Source organism: Bombina bombina, chromosome 4, assembly GCF_027579735.1.
Source record: "Bombina bombina isolate aBomBom1 chromosome 4, aBomBom1.pri, whole genome shotgun sequence".
NCBI lineage: Eukaryota > Metazoa > Chordata > Amphibia > Anura > Bombinatoridae > Bombina > Bombina bombina.
The window spans coordinates 703,208,395-703,235,956 of record NC_069502.1 but is presented as its reverse complement, the minus strand read 5'-3'; the positions used below and the strand labels follow the sequence as shown (position 1 = coordinate 703,235,956).

Below are 27,562 nucleotides of genomic sequence, written 5' to 3'. Positions count from 1 at the left end.
GTGTGTAATGCAAATACAAAAACAAAACTGCCCCCAAATCCTGAAATGACAGTGGTCTCATTTATTGGACATAAATAGCATTTAGTGTCAACCACAGAGGTAAAAGCCAGAACTGAACTTAGTTGCAGTCTAAAAGTGGAGTAGATGTTAAGTGATGTAAGACAAAGATGAACATTCATTCCTTCTTGAAAAGTAACTGCAGAGATCTGTTCTGTGTCCTTATGATGCTGACACCCTTAAAAACACAAGAGTCTTTGGTTCCTTCCTCTTTACCACAAAACCCAAAATGAGTACAGTGTTTTGGTTGAGGCCAAACTGCACTCCAAACAAACAGTTTTACATTACCTCAGACTGGGTCATGTTCTTTCTGAGGCTACACGCCACACCCTCTGCATTCAACTCCCTGCAAATCTGTAAGGTTATCCTTTGGTCACGCTACTTAAAGGGACACTCAATTCAGTAGAATTGCATAATCAACAAATAAATTGTAAAAAATAATGCAAAAACACTTAGTCTGAATTGCAAATGAGTAGATTTATTTTCCTGACAAACTTCAAGTTAGTTCAATTTTATTCCCCCCATCATGTGATAGCATCAGCCAATCACAAAATGCATATATGTATATACTGTGAATTCTTGCACATGCCCAATAGAAGCTGGTACTTCAGAAAGTGTGCATACAAAAGGAATACAAAAATTGTGCACATTTTCATAATGGAAGTGAATTGGAAAGTTGTTAAAAATTGTGTGTTCTGTCATAACAGTTTGGATTTCGGAATCGTTTGGATTTTGGAATATGTGCATCTGTAAAATGGGACAGTTTAGGGAGGGGATGGGGCTAAGTGTGAACAACAATATCTTATAGCAATATTTACCTGTCATAATACAGCTTACACCTGTAACCTAATGGTAGTTTTATATTATATTAAATACTTTTGTTTACATAGTACCCTCATAAAGGTAGTACAGTAATGTAATCAGAACGGTACTATTTGTTGTTTTAAATAAATTTAGATTTATTTGCATTTTAGAACACACAAAAACAAACCAAAGACTCAGATAGAGAAGATTGTGACTTACAGGCTGGGAATAGGGTTGCCACCTGTCCCTTAAAATACAGAACACTTATAAGTTACACATGCTGCAGGGTGTGCAGGGAGGAATATAAATAGTGCTGTCCAGAAACACAATACATGTTCCTCCCTACACACCGTGCAGCATGTGTAACTCATAAGTGTCCAGGAAAACATGGCTGAGGTGGCAACCCTAGCTGGGAAGTAATTTTATTTTTAAAAAATATTAATTAAAAGGTTTGGTTTTTCAGAAGAAGTTTGCTCTATAAGCCCTTTTTAAGGGCCTGGATTTGTGGGTGCTTTTGGATAGCAGCTATGTTAGTACAATTTATCTGCCAAAATTGTAATGAGTTATAAAGCATTTTTCTTTGAAGTCTACAGTACTGAAAGGGACACGAAACCCACATTTGTTTTTATTTAATGATTTAGACGGAGCTTGTGATTTTGAACAGCTTTCCAATTTACTTCTATTATCGAATTATCGAATTTGTTTTGTTCTCTTGGTATCCTTTGTTGAAAAGGATACATAGGTAGGCTCAGGAGTTGCTGATTGGTAGCTGCACACATATACCTCATGTTATTGGCTCACCCGATGTGTTCAGCAAGCTTCCAATAGTGCATTTGTTTTTTCAACAAAGGATACCAAGAGAATAAAGCAAATTAGATAACGGAAGTAAATTGGAAAGTTGTTTAAAATTGTATCCTCTATCTAAATAAAATTGTTTTCAGCAACAGTTAAAACTTTTTTTAAAAAGTTATACAAGATAACAAAACGCTACAAGTTTCTATATTATTGTTTCTTTTTAACAAAGGATGCAGTCAAATTCTGTTAGGGGAAAAGTGATATGAATTCAGAATAATAGGTTTAAAGTAAAAGTAAATCCTAGCGTTTTACAAACGCTAGGATTTACTATTGAAACAAATAAAGGGCACTTTCATTCATGAAGTATAAGATTCTTCATGTAGAAAGCTCCTTTATTTGATTCAATCGATCACCGTTTTTAGCTGCTACAGCAGCTCACGGCTAAAAAATGTTTTGGCTAAGAGGTGAAGTTTTCACCTCTTAGCCAATAGCCGTGCGGTAAATCCGGCTTGGCGCCCATGGGTGCCGGATTAACCGCACTGCTATTGGCTAAGAGGTGAAAACATCACCTCTTAGCCAAAAAATATTTTAGCCGTGCTCTGCTGTAGGAGCTAAGAGCGGCAATTGATTGAAACAAATAAAGGAGCTTTCAACATGAAGTATCTTATACTTCATGAATGAAAGTGCCCTTTATTTGTTTCAATAGTCAATCCTAGCGTTTGTAAAACGCTAGGATTTACTTTCACTTTAAGAATCTTAATGCATTTCCTTTGGGGGATCCCGTGTTATTTGTCAATACATTTCAGAAACCAAGAAGCCATGACTCCTAAAATACTAGTGCTGGTCCTTGTTAAATTCTTGTATACATATAATAATGAATAAAAAAAATCTGTCCAAGGCTCCTAAAAAAATATCTGGCTACTCAATACTCAGGCCTGGCAAGGTTGTTTTTTTCAGTGGTCTAGGTCTTGTAACATAATACATTTATATATATATTTTTTTACATATGATTTAAACTTTGTAGGTATTGGAGATATGAATCACAAATTCTCTTAATATTACATATTACTGGGATGACAGTTTACTATGGAGAAGCTTATTCTGTCTTTTCTTACTCTGGGGAGTAATAGAAGAACTTGCTTTATAACCCATTCTCCAGTTTTGCATAACCGAAACAGTTATAATAATACATTTTTTTACCTCTGTGATTAAAGGGACACTCAAGTCAAAATTAAACTTTTATGGTTCAGATAGAGCATGCAATTTTAAACAACTTTCCAATTTACTTCCGTTAACAAAATGTGCACAGCCTTTTTATATTTACACTTTTCACCAGCTACTACTGAACATGTGCAAGAATTCACATATATGCATTTGTGATTGGCTGAAGGCTGTCACATGATAGAGGAGTGGAAATAGACATAACTAAAATTTGTCAGAAAAAAATCTACTACTCATTTGAAGTTCAGACTAAGTGCTGTTCTATTGTCTTGTTATCATGCATTTGTTGATTGTGTAAATCTATTGCATTTACTGGTCCTTTAACTTGAATCTAAGCCTCTACAGACTGCCCCCTTATTTCAGTTCTTTTGACAGAGTTGCATCTTAGCCAATCAGTGCTGACTCATAAATAAATCCATGGGAGTGAGCATAATGTTATCTATGTGACACACATTAACTAGCTCTGTCTAGCTGTGAAAAACTGTCAAAATGCACTGAAATAAAGGTGGCATTAAAGGGTTTAAAAATTAGCATATTTGTCTACCTAGGTTTAGCTTTCAACAAAGAATACCAAGACTACAAAGTAAATTTGATGATAAAAGTAAACTGGAAAGTTGTTTTAAATTGCATGCCCTACCTGAATCACGAAAATTTAATTTTAAATAGACTGTCATCCCAGAGACAGAACTTTTTTCACTTTCTGCAATGAAAAAATTTTTTTTGTGAAAATGTTTCTGCAGGTAATTTTGAAATTAAATGAAATTATAAATTAGGTAGTTATGTACGCTAAAGCACCTGCTCAATTGCAATGTCTTAATTAACTGGAAAATAAAGCTAGTTTTAAAAAGTTTAATAATATATTGCAGTAATTGAAGACTGAATTGCAACTTAGCTGCCGAGAAAAAAATAAATTGTTAAAATTTTTTAAAAATGTCTCTTGAATAAATGTGTTTCCTTTGTTCTTGGTCTAATATCATATAAATAAAAGGTAAAAATGCAATAAAAAATGTTCAGGAGTCACAGCTTTGCAGACAGGAAAGGCTATGGGCGGGGTTGAAAAAATCCCTGAGAGCCAGACACCAATCAATGTGCTACTGCTTTGCAGGGCTGCTCCGTATTCGACTGTTCTCTTCAAACAGAGCTTCACTCTGGCTGCACTGTGTTAAAGTAAACTTACTCATTGCTGATGTAGAGCAGCACTGCAATTCGAAAGCGCTAACAGTTCCTACATGTATACTGTTCTGACATCTCAGATCACAGTATGTTCTGCTTTGGGGACTGTCCCTTTAAGTTGTTAAAGCTTTCTGATCTTGTATTATTATTACTAAAAGTTCTAGTTTTTTTTTAGCAAAAGGTTTTAAAGGGACAATAAACACCTTGTAATTACAAGATAATTTTGTTGTCTTTATATAGAACTTCATATCAGCCAAGTCTAAACTAATTAACATCTTAATTGCTGCAGTTTTTCAACAACCAAAATCTATCACCATTTTTTATTTAGAGAAGCCAATCTGAGCTTGCTTACAAGAAAGACAAGGCTAACCACATCCACAGAATTACTTTAGCATAAACAGGATTGTTTTACAGTTGTTATATGCTGAAGCCAATTAAAGGGACATTAAACACTAAATACATGCTAGATATGATGTATTCAAAGAAAAGATTAGTCCATGACTAACATGTAGATGTATTTTTTAAAGTTTCATTAGTTGTTTAAAAAGTGACAAAATAAGTGTAAAGTTTTAGTGTCTATAAAACACTGGGAGCTGCCATGTTGTAACTTGTGCTGTGGCCAATTAGGGACCGTTATAAATAGGTCACTAGAGTGTGCAGCCAATGGTTGTGCTGGATTTAACAGTGTTCTGCACTTCCATTTCTAACAGGAACTAAAAAGCTCACTATTTCAGAATGGAATTGCAGGCAAAGAGGACAAAATAAATAATGAAAGTATATTGCAGAGTTGTTTTATTATATACAATTTATCATTTTATATTACCATCTCAAAGTGTTTAATGTCCCTTTAAGGAAAGCTATGTAGCAGGGTTAGCTTTGGAAATGCTGCAATGTGTATTTCCAGTTCTTAGAGCTAGAAAACCCTCAATTTTTCCAGACCTAAATGACATGAAAAGGGAGCAAAATAAATAATGAAAATATATTGCAAAGCAGTTTTACTATTCATAACTAAACATAGCAGAATGCTATTTTTCAATGAGGTGACATTTCCACCTCTTAGCCAATAGCCGTGTGGCCCAGCTAGCATTATGCCAGATAGCTACCACTCTATTGGCTAAGATCACCTCACTAAAAAAATAGCGTTCTGCCGTGGGCGGCCTGAGATGCTCAGTGCGGCATACGCTGCAGACAAATAAAGCAACTTTCATCATGAAGTATTTTAGAAATAGAAAGGAAATACGACAAAATTCTATATACATATTTTGTAAAGCACTTTACTCCAATAAAGAACAATGCATAGCAAACAAAACGGTCATCAAAATACATTTATGCACAAAAACAAACAGGATTTTAAGGTTAATCCTTTAGGCTGTTTGCTGTTGCTTGCTGTGAAGGTTGTTTACCCTCAAAGCAAGAGATAAATTATTTTATTTTGCCCTTTACTGTTATGTAATTATGGAAGGGTTATTAGTAAGAAGCTGGTAATGGAGTTGCCTTGGAGAGAAGTAGAATATTCATTTCTAACAGAATACAAATAAGGTGATTATTTCAAGACAGTCTGTATCTACAAAAGAAGACTGATTTCTCAGTGGGCTGTTTCAAGCAGAGTATGAGGAGGACAAGACTGCAGTTGTGGCTGCAAATAAAAATCCTGTAATGCTGCTATTTGCATTGAAGTCAGCGTACATTTGTATAATTGAGTATATCACAGAGAGGAGCAGCCTGTACAAATTTTATATATGTAATACTTTTTAGATAACAATGCATATATTAGATTGTCCTATTTAGCCCTAATTGGATAATTATGAGAAGTCGGGGATGGTGGCTTAATAGAGGATTATCAAAACAAAGTATCATTTTTAAAGTGACTTTAATCCTCTAGATTAGATTTATTCTCTCTAATGTGTAACTATCATGAGGGCATTACCTAAAACACTAATAGTTTCAATAGCACCTATCAGGCATGACTGTCTGCAATGTGATGAGAGCCATGTAACAGGGGAGGCTAGATAAGGTAACTTACACAAAAAACAGCTCATTTACACAACATGATTGATGCTCTGATATTCAATACTGGTGTCAAAAGCACAATACAACAATGTGTTTAATATTAAGCACTAGGGATGGGCATTCGGCAGCTTTGTTAGCTGATGAATGCAGAAGTAGATGGTTGCTTATGGACTTCGGCTATTTTAGGGGCCGGATTCATTCTTATGAAAGATCGCCACAATATGAAGCTTCTGAATTCCCATGACTATTAAACATAGCACCAGAGCAGCAATATACTACTGGGGCCTAGCACATCTGGTGAGCCAATAAAAAGAGACCAATGTGTGTAGCTACCAATCACCTGCTAGCTCCCAGGAGCACAATGCGGCTGAAGATATGAACATATGATTTTCAACAAAGGATACCAAGGGAACAAAGTACGTTTGATAATAGAAGTGAATTTAAAAATGTCTTAAAATGACGTGCTGTATCTGAATCATGAACATTTCATTTTGACTTTCATGCCCCTTTATGATGCAAAATGATCCATATTTTTTAGGAGCTTAAAAGATTTTATCCAAATACTAAAAGAAAATTTGTTTTTTTTTCTATCCCTTTAATACAGCAACATACATTCCCCAAAAATAGGTCATCCTAATGTTACATTATCGCTAAACCTGTGTTGATGTTTTTATGTTTTAAGGATACATATTGCCTCAGTTTTCCTCCCTGTGTCTACAGATATCTAGCAATATGAAAAACAGAATTTATGTTTACCTGATAAATTACTTTCTCCAACGGTGTGTCCGGTCCACGGCGTCATCCTTACTTGTGGGATATTCTCTTCCCCAACAGGAAATGGCAAAGAGCCCAGCAAAGCTGGTCACATGATCCCTCCTAGGCTCCGCCTTCCCCAGTCATTCGACCGACGTAAAGGAGGAATATTTGCATAGGAGAAATCATATGATACCGTGGTGACTGTAGTTAAAGAAAATAAATCATCAGACCTGATTAAAAAACCAGGGCGGGCCGTGGACCGGACACACCGTTGGAGAAAGTAATTTATCAGGTAAACATAAATTCTGTTTTCTCCAACATAGGTGTGTCCGGTCCACGGCGTCATCCTTACTTGTGGGAACCAATACCAAAGCTTTAGGACACGGATGATGGGAGGGAGCAAATCAGGTCACCTAGATGGAAGGCACCACGGCTTGCAAAACCTTTCTCCCAAAAATAGCCTCAGAAGAAGCAAAAGTATCAAATTTGTAAAATTTGGTAAAAGTGTGCAGTGAAGACCAAGTCGCTGCCTTACATATCTGATCAACAGAAGCCTCGTTCTTAAAGGCCCATGTGGAAGCCACGGCCCTAGTGGAATGAGCTGTGATTCTTTCAGGAGGCTGCCGTCCGGCAGTCTCATAAGCCAATCTGATGATGCTTTTAAGCCAAAAAGATAGAGAGGTAGAAGTTGCTTTTTGACCTCTCCTTTTACCAGAATAAACAACAAACAAGGAAGATGTTTGTCTGAAATCCTTTGTAGCATCTAAATAGAATTTTAGAGCACGAACTACATCCAAATTGTGCAACAAACGTTCCTTCTTTGAAACTGGATTCGGACACAAAGAAGGCACGACTATCTCCTGGTTAATGTTTTTGTTAGAAACAACTTTCGGAAGAAAACCAGGTTTAGTACGCAAAACCACCTTATCTGCATGGAACACCAGATAAGGAGGAGAACACTGCAGAGCAGATAACTCTGAAACTCTTCTAGCAGAAGAAATTGCAACCAAAAACAAAACTTTCCAAGATAATAACTTGATATCAACGGAATGTAGGGGCTCAAACGGAACCCCCTGAAGAACTGAAAGAACTAAATTGAGACTCCAAGGAGGAGTCAAAGGTTTGTAAACAGGCTTGATTCTAACCAGAGCCTGAACAAAAGCCTGAACATCTGGCACAGCCGCCAGCTTTTTGTGAAGTAAAACAGATAAAGCAGAAATCTGTCCCTTCAAAGAACTTGCAGATAATCCTTTCTCCAAACCTTCTTGAAGAAAGGATAGAATCTTAGGAATTTTTATCTTGTTCCATGGTAATCCTTTAGATTCACACCAACAGATATATTTTTTCCATATTTTATGGTAGATTTTTCTAGTTACAGGCTTTCTAGCCTGAACAAGAGTATCAATGACAGAATCTGAGAACCCTCGCTTTGATAAAATCAAGCGTTCAATCTCCAAGCAGTCAGTTGGAGTGAAACCAGATTCGGATGTTCGAACGGACCTTGAACAAGAAGGTCCTGTCTCAAAGGTAGCTTCCATGGTGGAGCCGATGACATATTCACCAGGTCTGCATACCAAGTCCTGCGTGGCCACGCAGGAGCTATCAAGATCACCGATGCCCTCTCCTGATTGATCCTGGCTACCAGCCTGGGGATGAGAGGAAACGGTGGGAATACATAAGCTAGGTTGAAGGTCCAAGGTGCTACTAGTGCATCTACTAGAGTCACCTTGGGATCCCTGGATCTGGACCCGTAGCAAGGAACCTTGAAGTTCTGACGAGAGGCCATCAGATCCATGTCTGGAATGCCCCACAATTGAGTTATTTGGGCAAAGATTTCCGGATGGAGTTCCCACTCCCCCGGATGAAATGTCTGACGACTCAGAAAATCCGCTTCCCAATTTTCCACGCCTGGGATGTGGATTGCAGACAAGTGGCAGGAGTGAGTCTCCGCCCATTGAATGATTTTGGTCACTTCTTCCATCGCCAGGGAACTCCTTGTTCCCCCCTGATGGTTGATATACGCAACAGTCGTCATGTTGTCTGATTGAAACCGTATGAATTTGGCCTTTACTAGCTGAGGCCAAGCCTTGAGAGCATTGAATATCGCTCTCAGTTCCAGAATGTTTATCGGGAGAAGAGATTCTTCCCGAGACCAAAGACCCTGAGCTTTCAGGGGTTCCCAGACCGCGCCCCAGCCTACCAGACTGGCGTCGGTCGTGACAATGACCCACTCTGGTCTGCGGAAGCTCATCCCCTGTGACAGGTTGTCCAGGGTCAGCCACCAACGGAGTGAATCTCTGGTCCTCTGATCTACTTGTATCGTCGGAGACAAGTCTGTATAATCCCCATTCCACTGACTGAGCATGCACAATTGTAATGGTCTCAGATGAATTCGCGCAAAAGGAACTATGTCCATTGCCGCGACCATCAAACCTATTACTTCCATGCACTGTGCTATGGAAGGAAGAAGAACAGAATGAAGTACTTGACAAGAGCTTAGAAGTTTTGATTTTCTGGCCTCTGTCAGAAAAATCCTCATTTCTAAGGAGTCTATTATTGTTCCCAAGAAGGGAACTCTTGTTGACGGAGATAGAGAACTCTTTTCTACGTTCACTTTCCACCCGTGAGATCTGAGAAAGGCCAGGACAATGTCCGTATGAGCCTTTGCTTGTGGTAGGGACGACGCTTGAATCAGTATGTCGTCCAAGTAAGGTACTACTGCAATGCCCCTTGGTCGTAGCACCGCTAGAAGGGACCCTAGTACCTTTGTGAAAATTCTTGGAGCAGTGGCTAATCCGAATGGAAGTGCCACAAACTGGTAATGCTTGTCCAGAAAGGCGAACCTTAGGAACCGATGATGTTCCTTGTGGATAGGAATATGTAGATACGCATCCTTTAAATCCACCGTGGTCATGAATTGACCTTCCTGGATGGAAGGAAGAATTGTCCAAATGGTTTTCATTTTGAACGATGGAACCTTGAGAAACTTGTTTAGGATCTTGAGATCTAAGATTGGTCTGAATGTTCCCTCTTTTTTGGGAACTATGAACAGATTGGAGTAGAATCCCATCCCTTGTTCTCCTAATGGAACAGGATGAATCACTCCCATTTTTAACAGGTCTTCTACACAATGTAAGAATGCCTGTCTTTTTATGTGGTCTGAAGACAATTGAGACCTGTGGAACCTCCCCCTTGGGGGAAGCTCCTTGAATTCCAGAAGATAACCTTGGGAGACTATTTCTAGCGCCCAAGGATCCAGAACATCTCTTGCCCAAGCCTGAGCAAAGAGAGAAAGTCTGCCCCCCACCAGATCCGGTCCCGGATCGGGGGCCAACATCTCATGCTGTCTTGGTAGCAGTGGCAGGTTTCTTGGCCTGCTTACCTTTGTTCCAGCCTTGCATTGGCCTCCAGGCTGGCTTGGTTTGAGAAGTATTACCCTCTTGCTTAGAGGATGTAGCACTTGGGGCTGGTCCGTTTCTGCGAAAGGGACGAAAATTTGGTTTATTTTTAGCCTTGAAAGACCTATCCTGAGGAAGGGCGTGGCCCTTACCCCCAGTGATATCAGAAATAATCTCTTTCAAGTCAGGGCCAAACAGCGTTTTCCCCTTGAAAGGTATGTTAAGCAATTTGTTCTTGGAAGACGCATCCGCTGACCAAGATTTTAGCCAAAGCGCTCTGCGCGCCACAATAGCAAACCCTGAATTTTTCGCCGCTAATCTAGCCAATTGCAAAGTGGCGTCTAAAGTAAAAGAGTTAGCCAATTTGAGAGCATGAATTCTGTCCATAATCTCCTCATAAGAAGAATCTTTATTGAGCGACTTTTCTAGTTCATCGAACCAGAAACACGCTGCTGTAGTGACAGGAACAATGCATGAAATTGGTTGTAGAAGGTAACCTTGCTGAACAAACATCTTTTTAAGCAAACCCTCTAATTTTTTATCCATAGGATCTTTGAAAGCACAACTATCTTCTATAGGGATAGTAGTGCGTTTGTTTAGAGTAGAAACCGCCCCCTCGACCTTGGGGACTGTCTGCCAAAAGTCCTTTCTGGGGTCGACCATAGGAAACAATTTCTTAAATATAGGGGGAGGGACAAAAGGTATGCCGGGCCTTTCCCATTCTTTGTTTACAATGTCCGCCACCCGCTTGGGTATAGGAAAAGCTTCGGGGGGCCCCAGGACCTCTAGGAACTTGTCCATCTTACATAATTTCTCTGGAATGACCAAATTCTCACAATCATCCAGAGTAGATAACACCTCCTTAAGCAGAGCGCGGAGATGTTCCAATTTAAATTTGAATGTAATCACATCAGGTTCAGCTTGTTGAGAAATTTTCCCTGAATCTGAAATTTCTCCCTCAGACAAAACCTCCCTGGCCCCCTCAGACTGGTGTAGGGGCATTTCAGAACCATTATCATCAGCGTCCTCATGCTCTTCAGTATTTTCTAAAACAGAGCAGTCGCGCTTTCGCTGATAAGTGGGCATTTTGGCTAAAATGTTTTTGATAGAATTATCCATTACAGCCGTTAATTGTTGCATAGTAAGGAGTATTGGCGCACTAGATGTACTAGGGGCCTCCTGTGTGGGCAAGACTGGCGTAGACGAATTAGGGGATGATGCAGTACCATGCTTACTCCCCTCACTTGAGGAATCATCTTGGGCATCATTTTCTCTAAATTTTGTGTCACATAAATCACATCTATTTAAATGAGAAGGAACCTTGGCTTCCTCACATACAGAACATAGTCTATCTGATAGTTCAGACATGTTAAACAGGCATAAACTTGATAACAAAGTACAAAAAACGTTTTAAAATAAAACCGTTACTGTCACTTTAAATTTTAAACTGAACACACTTTATTACTGAAAATGTGAAAAAGTATGAAGGAATTGTTCAAAATTCACCAAAATTTCACCACAGTGTCTTAAAGCCTTAAAAGTATTGCACACCAAATTTGAAAGCTTTAACTCTTAAAATAACGGAACCGGAGCCGTTTTTATATTTAACCCCTATACAGTCCCTGGTATCTGCTTTGCTGAGACCCAACCAAGCCCAAAGGGGAATACGATACCAAATGACGCCTTCAGTAAGCTTTTTCTATGTATCTGAGCTCCTCACACATGCATCTGCATGCCTTGCTTCCCAAAAACAACTGCGCAATAGAGGCGCGAAAATGAGGCTCTGCCTATGATTAGAGAAGGCCCCCAGTGAAAAAGGTGCCCAATACAGTGCCTGCCGGTTATTTTACATAATTCCCAAGAATAAAATAACTCCTCAAAGCTATGAACTATTAAAAATGCTTATAAATCAATCGTTTTAGCCCAGAAAAATGTCTACCAGTCTTTAAAGCCCTTGTGAAGCCCTTTATTCTTATTTAATAAAAATGGCTTACCGGATCCCATAGGGAAAATGACAGCTTCCAGCATTACCAAGTCTTGTTAGAAATGTGTCATACCTCAAGCAGCAAAAGTCTGCTCACTGTTTCCCCCAACTGAAGTTAATTCCTCTCAACAGTCCTGTGTGGAAACAGCCATCGATTTTAGTAACGGTTGCTAAAATCATTTTCCTCTTACAAACAGAAATCTTCATCTCTTTTCTGTTTCAGAGTAAATAGTACATACCAGCACTATTTTAAAATAACAAACTCTTGATTGAAGAATAAAACCTACATTTAAACACCAAAAAACTCTAAGCCATCTCCGTGGAGATGTTGCCTGTACAACGGCAAAGAGAATGACTGGGGAAGGCGGAGCCTAGGAGGGATCATGTGACCAGCTTTGCTGGGCTCTTTGCCATTTCCTGTTGGGGAAGAGAATATCCCACAAGTAAGGATGACGCCGTGGACCGGACACACCTATGTTGGAGAAACATGTTTAATTGCTGCTTAATACACCATAGCAATATTTGGAGCTTAAAGGGTCATTAAACACTAAATTAATTTTATAAGCATAGTACTGAGCTAATTAACAGCCTTCCCTTAGTAATGGGTGCTGCCATGTTGAAATCTAGCTTTAACTGCGTTATAGAATTTATCTGTTTTTACACATGTGCAGTAACTCTCCTTCAGAAACCTGTAGTGATACTTGCAGTGAAACCTAGGTCTGGCGGCACGCACAATTAGAGGGAGGTGCATGAAATGTATTTAGGGCTAGATTACAAGTTCCTCGTTTACGGGGGCACGACTAATAACCAGCCATTACAAGTGGGCTGGTTAATGCTACCGCAAGCTCATGGTAGATATTTGCATTCCAAAAATTAACCAGAGATCAGATTAATTTTAAAAATGTGCCCCAACTGCCCCCAAACTTAAATTTAAGGTTCCTTTTTAATTAAATAAAATGTAGGAATCTTATTTTTTTTTTTTAAACATAACTGCACAAAGCAGTTATAAGGGGTTAAAGTTGGCGGGTGTGGGGTGTTAGGAAAAAAAAACGGCACTGAAAAGTGCCTTTACATTGCAATCAATGAGGACTGTGTTATTCCTATAAATATAGATGTATATGCTTATATACATATATATTTATGTGTTAATCTGTGAATATACACACATTAACACATAAATATATACAGTATGTATATATTTATATACATATATATATAAATATACACACTTTGCTGCCCGTCATTGCGCGACGTACCCCCTTCGTGGCGCCAGGTTCCGTGCCGGGTCTCTCGCCTGAGAACAAGGCTTCCATTGGAGCCTATGGAAGTGCACTCTCGTGAGCGCAAAGCAGCAAAGAATAAAAAATGTGAAGGAGGTAACTTTAGATACATTTTTTTCTGAAACTGGTGAAAATAGATATTTAATGTGCTGAAATATTAATATTTAACATAAATATTAAATATAGTTACACTGGAAATACTGGAATGGGAATAATCATTTAAGCCACTAGGATACATAGATAAACACCTTTAAAAAGCAAGACATTTGTCATCTGGTATCCTGTATCATACATACTTGTCTACTGACACGCCTCTCTAGGCAATAAGTCACGGTTTCCCTAAGGACTATGATCTCCCAAACATGTAAAGAAACAAAAGAAAAATGCTCTTATTATATGCAAGCAATGCAGCAAAAATAAAATGCTCTGCGTGTTTACCCCTTGCAAAGTGGTTAAATATAAAGTCAGCTCCACAGCAAAAATGCACTTATGGAAGGAAAATGAACACATCTGGTGGACCAATGACAAGAGGCATATGTGCATAGCCCCCTATCACCAGCTACCAGTAGTACAATGCTTTTCCTGAGTATACTTAGGTATTCTTTTCAACTATATCAACAGAACTAAGTCAATTGGGAAAAAAGGATCTTTAGATTGCATTCTCTCGCTGAATTATGAAAGTATAGTTTGTACTTTCATGACCCTTTAAAAACAAGCACTTAGAGAATTATAGTTTAGAAGACTTAATATTTTAAAAGTATACTTAAAGGGGTTAGTAAAGACCTTGAGATTTTTATATAAAATATTTAGTTATGCATAAAGAAACAACTTTTCAATATATTGAAACCCCATATTTTTCTTTCATGAGTCAGACTGAGCACTTAATTTTAAACAACTTTCCAATTTATTTCTATTATCATTTTTGCTTCATTCTCTGGGGATATCCTTTACTGAAGGAGCAGCAAAGCGCCACTGAGAGCTAGCTGAACATTATAGTAAGCCAATGATAAGAGGTATATGTGGGAGCCACCAATCAGCAGCTAGCTCCCAGCTCCTGTGCCTACCTAAGTATTCTTTTCAACAAAGGATGCCAAGATAAGAAAGTAAATTAGATACTATAAGTAAATTAGAAAGTTGTTTAAAATTGTATTCTTTCTCTGAATCATAAAATAAATTTTTGGGGTTTCATGTCCCTTTTCAAACCACCTTGCTGACTTCTAAAGGCTAATTCTGCTACATATTTCCCCCTTATTGGCTTTAACTGATAACAACTGCAGACAATTAACTTTATACTAACTAACTTTGTTGCCTGCAGACCAAAGCCCAGATTGGTTCCTGCAAATAAGGAAAATGGTTGGTGGAGTTTGGCTATTGAAAAGCAATTGCAGTAAAAAGGAGATTCATTTGTTTTAAAAATGTTGAGACTTGGCTGATATGTTATATCTATTATCAACACAACAGAAAAGTCTTGTAATATCAAGGTGTTAACTGTCCCTTTAAATAGGCTCAAATGTCTTGCGTTTACGTTGGTCATCCTTAAAGGTGCTCAAACAGCCTTTACAAATTCAAACATTAGATTTATTTCTGTGTTCATTCAAAATAAATATGTATACCACAAATAACTAATTTACGGTAAAAGGTTTGATTCAATAAAACATAAAAACTTAGGTTTATCCCCCGCCGCCACCACCACCACCACCCACCAAGAAAGAAAAAAAAACACTTGTAGAGAAATGCAAAGAGGTGAGAGGAAAGAATAACAACATGAAAGTGTCACCAGTAGATTATTAGAACCAATACAATGAATGGATCTAATAAAAAAAGGATAACTATTAGAGATATCATGAAAAAAGTTTCTAATAATGACTTATTTTTGTTTCTTGTAAGTTCTCTGCCTAAATAATAAATTATTTTTTTGCCTAAATGTATTACCAATAGTTGTCCAGAGGAGAGGTGGCAAATGCCTCTCAGAATTTAAGCATATATTCAGGTTACTCTTTTGATGCCACCATTTTTAAAAATGATATGCAGCTCAACAGGCATTGTTCTACTGCTGCACATGTTGCCACTAATATTATTTTGTTCAGAGCATTTTATTTTTTTGCCCTCCCTTCTTCACATCCCTCCCCCCCACCCACTGTGGGACCATTGCTGCCGACACCCATAGTATGGCCAGTTCCAAGTGGATAAAATGCATTTTTATATTTTGTAAAGTCCAATACAGTTAGTCTTACAAGATGTATTGGTTTAATTTGGGCAGCTTTCTCAGAAGAAATCTGCTGTTGCTACTCACAGAGAAGAGTTCTGTTTACAAGATAGATGCCCCTAAACTTGCTGCCAACAACATTACATTATATTAAAGTAATGCTACAGATGCCTTATAATACATTTTAGATTAAAATCACATTTTTAAAGTTAAAAATACATTATTATTCATGAATGTAACTATAAAATTTAATCCAAGATATTACATTTGGAATAAATACAATTGTTTAGTTACCTAATGAGAAGCAAGAAACTGCTTTATTTTATTGTTTTAAGAAAAAAATTACTGTTTTCTGCTCAATGGAACAAGTTGTAAATAAAGAGCCAGACACTTTTTTTTCTTAAAGAACCAAGGAAAGATAACACATAAATCTGAACTAACATTTCCATAGAATGTAATTGAATTTAAAAAAAAGTTGTAAAACAGGATCGGTTAATGGGAATGCATTTCAAACTCATGCAGTATTGTAATAAAAAAATATATATCCTATGGGAAAAATGTATTATTCATACAGGCGGACTGGTTCGCAAGTATAGTGAACCTGTCTGTCTGCAATCGCCACTTGTGATGTTTCATCGCAGGGCGAAATTTAACATTGCACAAGAGGATTCTTGTGCAATGCCGCCCCTGCTCCGGCGCATCCAATTGTGCTAGAGCAGGGCATGTCAATCACTCTGAACAAGCGATTGTCGGAGTAATTGACCTCGCACACTTCTGAGGTGGCAGAGAGGAAAAGGAAGCAGTTTCTGCTTCTAAAATAAGCAGCAGCTTACTTATGCCAACCTGCTCAACATAGCCGAAAAAAGGCTTAAAGGGCCACTAAACACCGTAGAATAGCATTATTATTAAATGCATAATACAAAGACAATGCAAAAGCACCTATTTTGAGTTTCATGAGTTGTAGATTTCTTTAAAACATTTTAAAGTTAGTACTATTTTCCCTCCTACTGCATTATGTGACAGCCATAAGTCAATCACAAAATGCATATACGTATATATTTTGTGAATCTTGTCACATGCTCAGTAGGTGCTGGTGCCTCAGAAAGTGTGCATATAAAAAGACTGTGCACATTTAAATAATGGAAGTGAATTGGAAAGTTGTTTAAAATAGTGTGCTCTATCTGAATAATTAAAGGGCCAGTAAACATACAAAATATTGTTATATAATTCTGCACCTAGCATAACATTATCTTAGCTGCAGCTTTATATAACTAAAGCATTTCCTGATTTTTTATTTCAAAGTTGAACTCCACTCAAGGTTCTACCGAGTGGGTCTTGTTGTTTAAAACTCTTCGCGGGCGCGCTGTCTAGTCACAGCCCGCTCGGTCGCGCCATTGAAGTGAATGTATCTACTAGATCAGAGTGGGAGCAAGCTACATTCACTTCAATGGCGCGACCAGACGGGATGTGACTAGACAGCGCGCCCACAAAGCACTTTTGAACAACAAGACCCGCTCGAGCGAAGTCCAACTTTGAAATAAAAAATCAGGAAATGCTTTAGTTTCATAAACTGTGCAGAACTATATAACATTATTTTGTATGTTTACTGGCCCTTTCAAGTTTAATTTTGACTTGAGTGTCCCTTTAATAAATTTAGCTCCACAAAATATAATAATTTTTTACACTCCCCTTTGTTTTGATTCCTATTTTTTTTTTTATTATTATTAGTTTAGAAAAACATGGCTCTATGAGCCCTAACATCAACCACAAAATGAGGCTAGCTGTTACTGCCATGTGGTCATTAATAGTATGACAATCAAATGTCATTTTATTCTGACATGAAGAACCTTATTTGAACAAAGGGACCTTATTCTTTTAAAGAGGTCTTATAATATATTTATATGGTGAGGGGTAATAAAGGGCACTTAAAAATCGCCAAAAACAAAAAACTAAATAGAACCTATGCAGTGAGGTATTTGTTATTGTTACAAGCTAAGAGTTGGATGGACACAGAACCAAAATGAAGATTGATGCATTTAAAAGGAATAGTCTAGTCAAAATTAAACTTCCATGATTCAGATAGAGCATGCAATTGTAAGCAACTTTCTAACTTACTGCTATCTATTTTTCTTCATTCTCTTGGTATCTTTATTTGAAAAAGCAAGAATGTAAGCTTAGGAGCGGGCCCATTTTTGTTTCAGCACCTGGGAAGTACTTTCTGATTGGTGTCTAAATGTAACCACCAATCAGCAATCACTACACAGGTACTGAACCAAAATTGGGCCAGTTTCTAAGCTTACATTAAAGTAAAGATACCAAGAGAACGAAGACAATTTGATAATAGGTGTAAATTAGAAAGTTGCTTAAAATTGCAAGCTCTATCTGAATCATGAAAGTTTAATTTTTAGTAGACTATTCCTTTAAATAAAAGGTCTACTTGTTAAATTTGGACCAGGCTACATATTTCACCCAGTTTTCACAAACACAACACCAACATGAATACTTTGTCCTTAAAAAAACAAACAATAACAAAATTGTTGTGGAAAAACAAGTATTCAATTAGAATTATTCCTCTCAGATGCAAGGTTCAGATCTCCATGTTTACAACAGAAATGTGCCTTTACAACGTGGAATACTGAATATTTAACAATATGGGATTAAGCTAAAGAATGTATCCACTCTTTATAATAAAAAAGGCAATACCAATCACTGGACAATCATGATTTCCAAAATGTATAAAAAAAATGTATTTTAAAGAGTCATTTGAACATTTGTCGACTCCTGAATTTAAAGGGACATTTAAATAATAAGCAAATAAAATCTATACTATATAAAGGCAAATGATAGTGCAAAAAATAAAATCGTCTAGTGCTTTAGAGCATTTTGGCAATAATGTTGGCCCCAAACTATGTGTTTAACGCCAGCAAAGGCCGGTCAGCCAACCAAGAATTGCTTACCCATGTAGCTGCCAAACACTAAAGTTGTCCTGATCAAACCCAGCTCAGCCGCATGGCAGAGGAAGGAGGCTTTGATGATAGTAAAACATATAATTAGGAGCGAGCGTTAGTGCAATAAGAACAATGTTCAGCCAATCAGATGCCATACTGCCTACACCAATACACAGCAAAGACATATTCTTGCACTGCTGTAGTGCATATGACATATCAATAATCCAACATGCATGTGATGTGTATTTTGCTGTTTATTAGCAAGGATTGACAGCATCTTATTGGCTATGCCGCCAACCAAAGCTAGGCCTCGAGAGAGGGCCAGTTGCATATTCATAATTAAAACTAGTTTAACAAATGTTGTCTTCTGTTATTTATGTTTAAATTGTTTTTATTATTAAAGAAGGCAGTAAATATAAACATCTGAAAACATATCTGAACAGCGAAAAAAGGAAAAAATTACAAGAAGATTATGTCAAGATTATCCAGTGGTTGGACTCTTCATAGAACAGCAAGTCTAGCAGTCACTGAATTTAAAATGTTCATATAATACCTAACATCCCAGTGTATTATATGGTCTAAAGTCAGACATATCTCATTATAGGAATTTAGGTCTTCTCGCCTTCTTCTTATTTTTGTGAACTTATAAGAAATAAGAATAAAGAAAAGACAAAAAGAAGGAGAGGGGAAGAGGAAGAAGAGAGAAAGAAAGAAGAGATCTATAGTTTGTGTTAACCATTAATTGTAAACATCATAGTATTCGAAAATCATGAACTTTAACTTGGTATATTTGGTTGTTAGTTGTGTATCTGAGAATGGGTAGACAATCAAGTTGGTGAGAAATTAAAACCATTTCTGTAGATCCAGTAGAACCAAATTTCGTCGTTAGTGTTTTTGGTACCTAGAGACCAGGCTGCTTGGTCATACATATTATATGTGTACTGTATTTTGCATTTGATTTCCTGCCATGTCGGTGTACCTGTTTTCCAATGCTTCGCAATGTTCGTTCTTACTACTGTGCATAGGATTCTGATGAAAGTATTAATCGGCCTATTGTATTTAGGTATATACTCATGTAGTAGAGCTTGAGCCATGCTTATCTGTACTTGTTCGTCTAAAAGATGGCTTACAAGGGATGACAATGATTTCCATAAGGTCTGGACGTCAGTGCAGTCCCAAACCATATGTCGGAAGTTGCCCATCTTCCCGCATCCTCTATAACATAACCTAGAGCTAGATCGTGACATATGTGACGTCCTAAGGGGTGTTAGGTACCACCTGAACATTGTCTTCAGGGTGTTTTCTCTTAAATCAGCGCTCAACAGGCCTCTGGTAGCTGCTGCAAAAGTCGTGTACCATGTGTCTGTGTCTAGGCTAGTTTCCAGGTCTGTTTCCCATTTGAGCATGAGCGGTGTTTTAGTCTTAGTGCTTGGAGTTTGGATGTCTAAGTATATTCTGGAGATAGAGTGTTTTGGTCTGGTTGGAGATCTACATATATGTTCTAGGATGGATTTACCTCTAGGTTGGGTCGATTGTAGAAATGTATGTACGGATGAGGTTAATTGAAGATATAGATACCAAGGAACTGTAACAGGATATAGTTTGTCGTTTAGTTGGGCTTGGGTCATAATTTTGTTTTGTATGAAAAGGTCTGCCACACGATACAATCCCTTGTTCTCCCACTTATTGATTTCTCTTTGTGAGTCTTCATTTAAAAGGTATCTGATAGGTCGCAGTGTTGAGTCTTTGGGGCACATCCCCTTTTTGTATGCTAGTTCTGACCATATGTGTTGGGTAGTGTCAGTTGTGATTGGTGTCTTCTGTTATTTAAAGGGACATTATACACTCATTTTTTCTTTGCATAAATGTTTTGTAGATGATCTATTTATATAGCCCATATAGTTTTTTTTGTTTTTTTTTAAATGGATAGTTTTGCTTATTTTTAAATAACATTGCTCTGATTTTCAGACTCCTAACCAAGCTCCAAAGTTTTAGGAGAATACTGACGTATACCTACTCCAGCTTGCTCCTGTTTGTGTAAAGGGTCTTTTCATACGCAAAGGAAGGGGGAGGGGGGATTGTCTGATATTTCCCACTTGCAGTGGGTGTTCCTATAACCTTTTAAACAGAGCTAAACTGGAAGCTTCTAAGTAAGTTTTTAAATGGTTTTATACTGGATTTTTATATCAGCATCTGTGCATATTATTCTTTATAGTAGTGTTTATTACATGCAGTTATATGAAAATTGGTGTATACTGTCCCTTTAAGTCTAAGATGTGCCATGGACATTTAAAAATATTTGTGGCGTAGTAACATTTGAAATAACACATAACATCCTGAATTTAGCACCCATGACTTAAATACTACAGATTCTACAAGTGTACTTTGTGATTACTACTAAGCACAACTTCTATTCTTCTTAAAATCTCTAAATTCTAAGTGACAGATGAAAACCAGGACAAGGCGATAACTTCCCTTGCGTAAATGTTCTAATAATAAAAATAAAAAATAAGAATGATTTCGATTATATGGGTGAACTTAATAAAAAAGAGCTTTAAACAATCAAAGTAAATGTACAAAAAGATACAAAAAATGACTTATGTTAACTCTTTTGTTAGATAACATCCTCAAACCTCTCGTCTGTCCTTTTGAACATGCTTAAAGGGACGCTGAACCCAATTTTTTTTCTTTTGCGATTCAGATAGAACATGCAATTTTAAGCAATTTTCTCATTTACTCTTATTATAAATTTTTCTTCGTTCTCTTGCTATCTTTATTTGAAAAAAAGGCTCTAAACTAAGGAGACAGCACTTGTTTATTGGTGGGTGAATTTATCCACCAATCAGCAAGAACAACCCAGGTTGTTTACCAAAAATGGGCCGACATCTAAACTTACATTCTTGCTTTTCAAATAAAGATTCCAAGAGAATGAAGAAAATTTGATAATAGGAGTAAATTAGAGAGTTGCTAAAATTGCATGCTCTATCTGAATCACAAAAGAAAAAATTGGGTTCAGTGTCCCTTTAACACTGTCTTCTAAAACCGCCCTTGAATTACTGCAATATCAGTTACAAATTGGTTTCAGACAAGCGTTTCAGAGCAAGAGAGAACTTTTTGAGAAGATAAATACATAATATAATATCATGGTATTCTAATGCCCTGTACAATTCAAGGGATTTTATTTTAACCAGGTTACATTGATAGCAGTGGTTATACAACTGAAGTGGTAACAGATTAGCACATCTAATTTGGAACTTTAGAGCTTCAATAGGTTTCTCCTTCTGGAATACTTCCAAGACTGAAATCTGATTTCAAGAGTCTATTAATGTTGCTGGTGTTCCTGAGATATTTTAAATTTTGTTTTTAACCCTTTAGATGTGAAGAATGACACAATGTTTTCCTCTGATTTTGCTTTAGTGTGTGTGTGTGGGTACGATTCCCCTGAGAACATACACACACTTTAATCAATATCTATGTGGTAATAATCAGCAGCTCATTATATACGCTGCTGGTGACCAACCATGTATGAGTCATTCATCATATACTGTATAAAAAAACCGACACAATGAGGAAGTGCTCATAGCCACATGACATCACTCATTTTTCTGAGTGCCACTGTTTCTCATGTTGATATCTTCTATTAAACATTTCAATGACAGCAGCACTATATATCTGTGAATTTACATTAAGAATATGCCAAATACAACTACACAACATAATTCAGTGTTCACTAAAGCCCTGTGTGATTCACTCAGCTGCACAATGCAGACAGACATATTGAAAATGTGAACTGTCTTGAGGGTGTTATAGTATGAATTTGAATGGAACAGTGTTTTCATTAAAAGGACATGAATCCCATTTATTTTCTTTCATGATTCAGAAAGAGCATACAATGTTAAACAACTTTCCAATTTACTTTTATTATTAAATGTACTTAATTTGTCATGGTATCCTTTGTTGAAGGAGCAGTAATGTTTTACTGGGAGCTATACTAAACCCAAATATTTTCTTTCATGATTCAGATAGAGCATGCAATTTTAAGCGACGTTCTAATTTACTCCTATTATCAATTATTCTTCATTCTCTTGCTATCTTTATTTAAAAAGCAGGAATGTTAAGCTTAGGAGCCGGCCCATTTTAGGTTTGCTTATTGGTGGCTTAATTTAGAAAACCAATGAGCAAGGATAACCCAGGTTCTCAACCAAAAATGGGCCGGCTATCAAGCTTTACATTCCTGCTTTTTTAAAAAGATAGCAAGAGAACGAAGAAAAATTGATAATTGGTAAATTAGAAAGTTGCTTAAAATTGCATGCTCTATCTGAATCATGAAAGAAAAAATGTGGGTTTAGTGTCCCTTAACTGAACACATATGGTGAATCAAGGACAAAGGCAATTATGTGCAGCGACCAATCAGCAGCTATCTCCCAGCAGCAATGCATTGCTACTCCTGAATCTACCTAGGTAAGACAAAGATCTGAGCACTTGAGAGGTGAAGGGCTAAAAACAACGTTTAATGATTAAAGTTAAAAATATACAAACATGCAGAGAAAACAAGGGCCAACCCGGACCCTTGTTTCACTGCATGTTTGTATATTTTTAACTTTAATCATTAAAGTGAAGGTAAAGTTACCTTGATGTTGATCTAGAATATCATTCTTTCTTTGAAATCAGTATGACTTTCATTCATCACTTTTTTTTAATTTCACTGAAAATAAAGTTATTGCTGTTTTAAATCATGTATTGAAGGTCCGCAAAATTCAACCCGTTATTTTTTTTTTTTTTTCTGTCTCTGTCACGTTTTTTTATTACCCAATTGAAAATCTGGCCGTTAGGCGGCCGTCACTACACATCATCCGCCTCCTAGTTGATCTGCGCATGCCCAGTCATTTTTTCTGTTTATGTCGGAACCTGTGCTCCCGTTTCGCGCAAGCGTATTTATATTATCCCTTCTTGAGAGAGGATTTGCCTATTAGCGCATGGGCAGTAGGTAGTGAAATTGCCGATTTGCGCAGGCGCAGTCAAATGGAGCCTTGTGAACGCGCTTTTGTGAGACGTATAGAGCGGGTGGAACCGCTCTATACGTCACAGTCCAGAAAAGAAGGAAATAGGGGTTGGGAGGAGTTAAAACAGAAACAGTAAGGAACTATAAATATGTTTTATTTGCTAAATATAAACGAAACAGATATAAAAACTTAGCGATTAGCCCCAAGGCAGAACATACAGTGATCTGAGATGTCATCGCAGAAAATGCAGCATCTCTGCAGTAAGAACAGGACACATGCAGGAACTGTTAGAGATTTAACTTTTCAGCACTTCTCCACATCAGGCTGTTCTCTTCAAACAGCGCTGTGCTCTGGCAGCACAGTGTAAGTTTTCCTTATCACAGTGCATCCAGAGCAAAGTGTTTAAATATGCAGTAGATTTCTATATTCGACCAATAGAATAGGATTTTTTTTTATTCCAGAGACCATTTATTTTTTTGGCTGCATCTAATTTGCAATCCAATTTTCAACTACTATACTACATTATACAACTTTTTTTAAATTGCTTTATTCTCCAGTTAATCAACATATTGCAATTAAACGTGTGCTTAAGTGTAACTGCCCAATTTTGAAATTTTATTTAAAAATGAGCTGCAGAAAAATTTTCACTAAAAAAGTCTCATCGCAGAAAGTGAAAAAAAGTTCTGCCTTTGGGGCGATTAGATTATGCAAATATATACATATTTATTTGTGTGTTTAAAATGTTCAAACTTTACCTTCACTTTAAACACTGTTTTTAGCCCTTCACCTCTAGAGTGCTCAGATCTTTCTTATCGTGGCTTCTTTTTGCGGATAAGGATCGGTCCTTTCCACACACCTGTTGCACTGTTGGGCTCATGGGATATGTAGTCTGAGCCAGTACGAGTCCCCTTACACTTACAACAGACCGGTCGAGTAGCGGCAACTATGGATGATGTCACATGCTTTTTAACAAAGTATTCCAAGAAAACAAAGCAAATTACATAATAGAAGAAAATTAGAAAGTTGTCTTCATTCACATGCTCTGTCAGAATTGTGACAGAAAAATTTTGGATTTCATGTTCCTTAAAGGTATGGTAAACCCCAAAATGTTTATGATTCAGATAGAACATACAATTTTAAACAACTTTCCAATTTAATTTCATTATCAAATTTTCTCCATTCTCTTGTTATCCATTGCTGAAGGGACAGCATTGCACTACTGACAGGAAGCTGAAAATATCTATTTAGCCAATCACAAGAGACAAATGTGTGCAGGCACCAATTAGCAGCAGCTCCCACTAATGTAGGATATGTGCATATTCATTTTTTAACAAGGGATACTAAGAGAACAAAGTGCATTTGAAAATAGAAGTGAATTTAAAATTGTCTTAAAATCACATGCTCTATCTGAATCATGCACGTTTAATTTTGACTTTCCTATCGCTTTAAAGGTGTAGATTACCATAATGTCACACTATGCATGTGGTTATATGGGTACATATACTCTTGAAACTTGTAACATTTTTTGATAATTTGACTGGTAAACAAAGCTGGCACCCTTAGCAGTAAATATCCTGAATGTTGCAATATATTGGCACTATCCCTGGCTTAGCCTGAGCTGATATAGCGGTAATTAAAGGAGCGTGCTTTTTTGTTTTCGGAATCTGCTAAGTTAATTATTTTACATGTGAACTTTATATAAAGAATGGACCTTTATATTCATTTCAAATTTTGGTTGATAAAAAACATGCACAGCAGAGTTAAAGGGATAGTTTAGTCAAAATTAAACTTCCATGATTCAGATAGAGCATGCAATTTTAAGCAACTTTCTAATTTACTCCTAATGTAATTTGTTCTTAATTCTCTTGGTATCTTTATTTGAAAAAGCAAGAATGTAAGCTTAGGAGCCAGACCATTTTTGGTTCAGCACCTGGGTAGCGCTTGCAGATTGGTGTCTAAAGGTAGCCACCAATCAGCAAGTGTTTCCCAGGTACTGAACCAGAAATGGGCCAGCTCCTAATCTTACATTCTTGCTTTTTCAAATTAAGATACCAAAAGAACTAAGAAAAATGCATAATAGGATAAAATTAGAAAATTGCTTAAAATTCCCTGCTCTATCTGAATCATGAAACTGTAATTTTGACTAGACTATCCCTTTAATACACTATTATTCCCTTTATGTGAGAGAAGAAATCCCCTTTAAAACACTATATGGCAGGAGTTTTGCAAGAATGTTATCTATTTACAAGAGCACTAGATGGCAGAACTATTTCCTGCCATGTAGTGCTTCAGACATCTACCTCGGTATCTCTTCAACACAGATATCAAAGGAACACTTTTAATTTAATAATATAAGTAAATTGGAAACTTTTTTTAAAATTGTATGCTCTGTCTAAATCACAAAATAAAATGTTTGGTTTCGTATCCCTTTAATAAAGTTCATAAATAAATACATAAATTTGGCCAACAGTCACACTGACTATCCACCATAAGAGGTGCACTTATGAGAATGTATGCATTTTGTTCACTATATATTGAAACTACAACTCTAAAAAGAAATATATATACTGTATATAGACATTTCACATCGCACACCTGAAGTAGACATACTTGGTTTGATAATAAAAGTGGCTTCACCCTTAGCTAATATTTACCTGCATTATAGAAACGGTCCAGCACGGTAGTCTCCCCAAAATCCAATTTGCTGAAATGTAGGGTCTCAAGAACTGCCCCCTGACTCTCGCACGCCTCCTCCAGGCTGTGCAGCGCAGCACTCTCACAGGCCTGCAGCCCCGAGTTGACCTCATTGATCACATAGACCACTGTGGTGGAGCGGCTGCTGGTCACCGAAGCGGTAAGCACCTTAACACAACGGGCAACAGCACTTCCCCCTACTACACCGTGAAGAGAATCTTCATGCCAGAAGCTACCAGCAGCAGGTAGCCTGGTGCCGCCACCACCACCACAACCAGTTGCAGCCCCCTGATGCTTGTGCCCCGGCTTATCTTCATACATGCAGCACCCATGACCAGGCAGCGGCGAGGAAGGCACCGAAAAACTTATTCCCTCACTGCTGTCACTCATATCTCCTCTGTAGGATCTAAGGCTCCCCACTTGCCGTAAATGTAGCACCGAGGTTGGTGACTCTGCTTTACAGTAAAGCTATGTAATAATAATGTATAAGCTTTTTTCGTTTTTCAATACAACTTATTATTCTGTCTGCTAACACCCTTTGCAGCCTCGATTCTTCCCCTATTAGCACTGTAAATTTCCTCTGCGCCTTCCAGATCCACGTGTGAAATTTCTGCAGCACGACCCCCAGCTCCTACAACAAGCACCAGCAGTCATTGCTCTTGGTCATCTTTTCTTTCCAGATGTTAGATGCATAAGGTCTTGTGAATTTACATCCAGATAATTAACGAGGTTCAGTACTTTCTGTCTAGTTATATTGTATTTCCCTCTGCGTATAGTTCTCGGGGCTGTGCAGAAGCAGATCTTATAAATAAATCATGGTGTAGCTTCTTCCCCTGGCATGTTTACAGACATGCAGCTGGTTGCTAGTTGTGGGACTTGGCTAGATGACTTCAGTTTCAGTCTCCCGTGATGGCTGGTGTGATAACGCTGCCTACTGGGCGGGATAACAGCTCCCCACAAGAGACAAGCAGTACTAGAAACTATTACACAATAATAAGGAAGAAACTCAACAAATACCCTCCCCCTACTCCACCCTCATCTTTACAGTTATTGCAGAGTCCTGTAGGAAAGCCACGCCAGATTCCTCTGCTTTTTAAAACTCTGATCTTTTAAATATGTGCATTTCTCAAATTCCTTTGTCTGCTCCACATTAACTGTTTCAGTTTACGTGATTTTCAAGAAATATTTTGTTTGAGATTGGAACTGAGTACAGGCTAATTATTAATATAACCC

The 27,562-nt window shown here is 37.4% G+C and overlaps 1 protein-coding gene across 3 annotated transcripts in view; it reads right to left on the bottom strand.

The window, feature by feature from the left end:
• The window catches only part of MAP3K5 (mitogen-activated protein kinase kinase kinase 5), a 690,524-nt gene extending 663,253 nt beyond the window's left edge, over positions 1-27,271 (bottom strand). For all 3 annotated transcript variants that reach the window (XM_053710886.1, XM_053710887.1, XM_053710888.1), the window contains exon 1: positions 26,290-27,271. In XM_053710886.1, the coding sequence (XP_053566861.1) occupies positions 26,290-26,719 (430 nt within the window). In that variant the 5' untranslated portion in view covers positions 26,720-27,271. The remainder of the gene's footprint in view (positions 1-26,289) is intronic.
• Between the last annotated feature and the right edge of the window lie 291 nt (positions 27,272-27,562).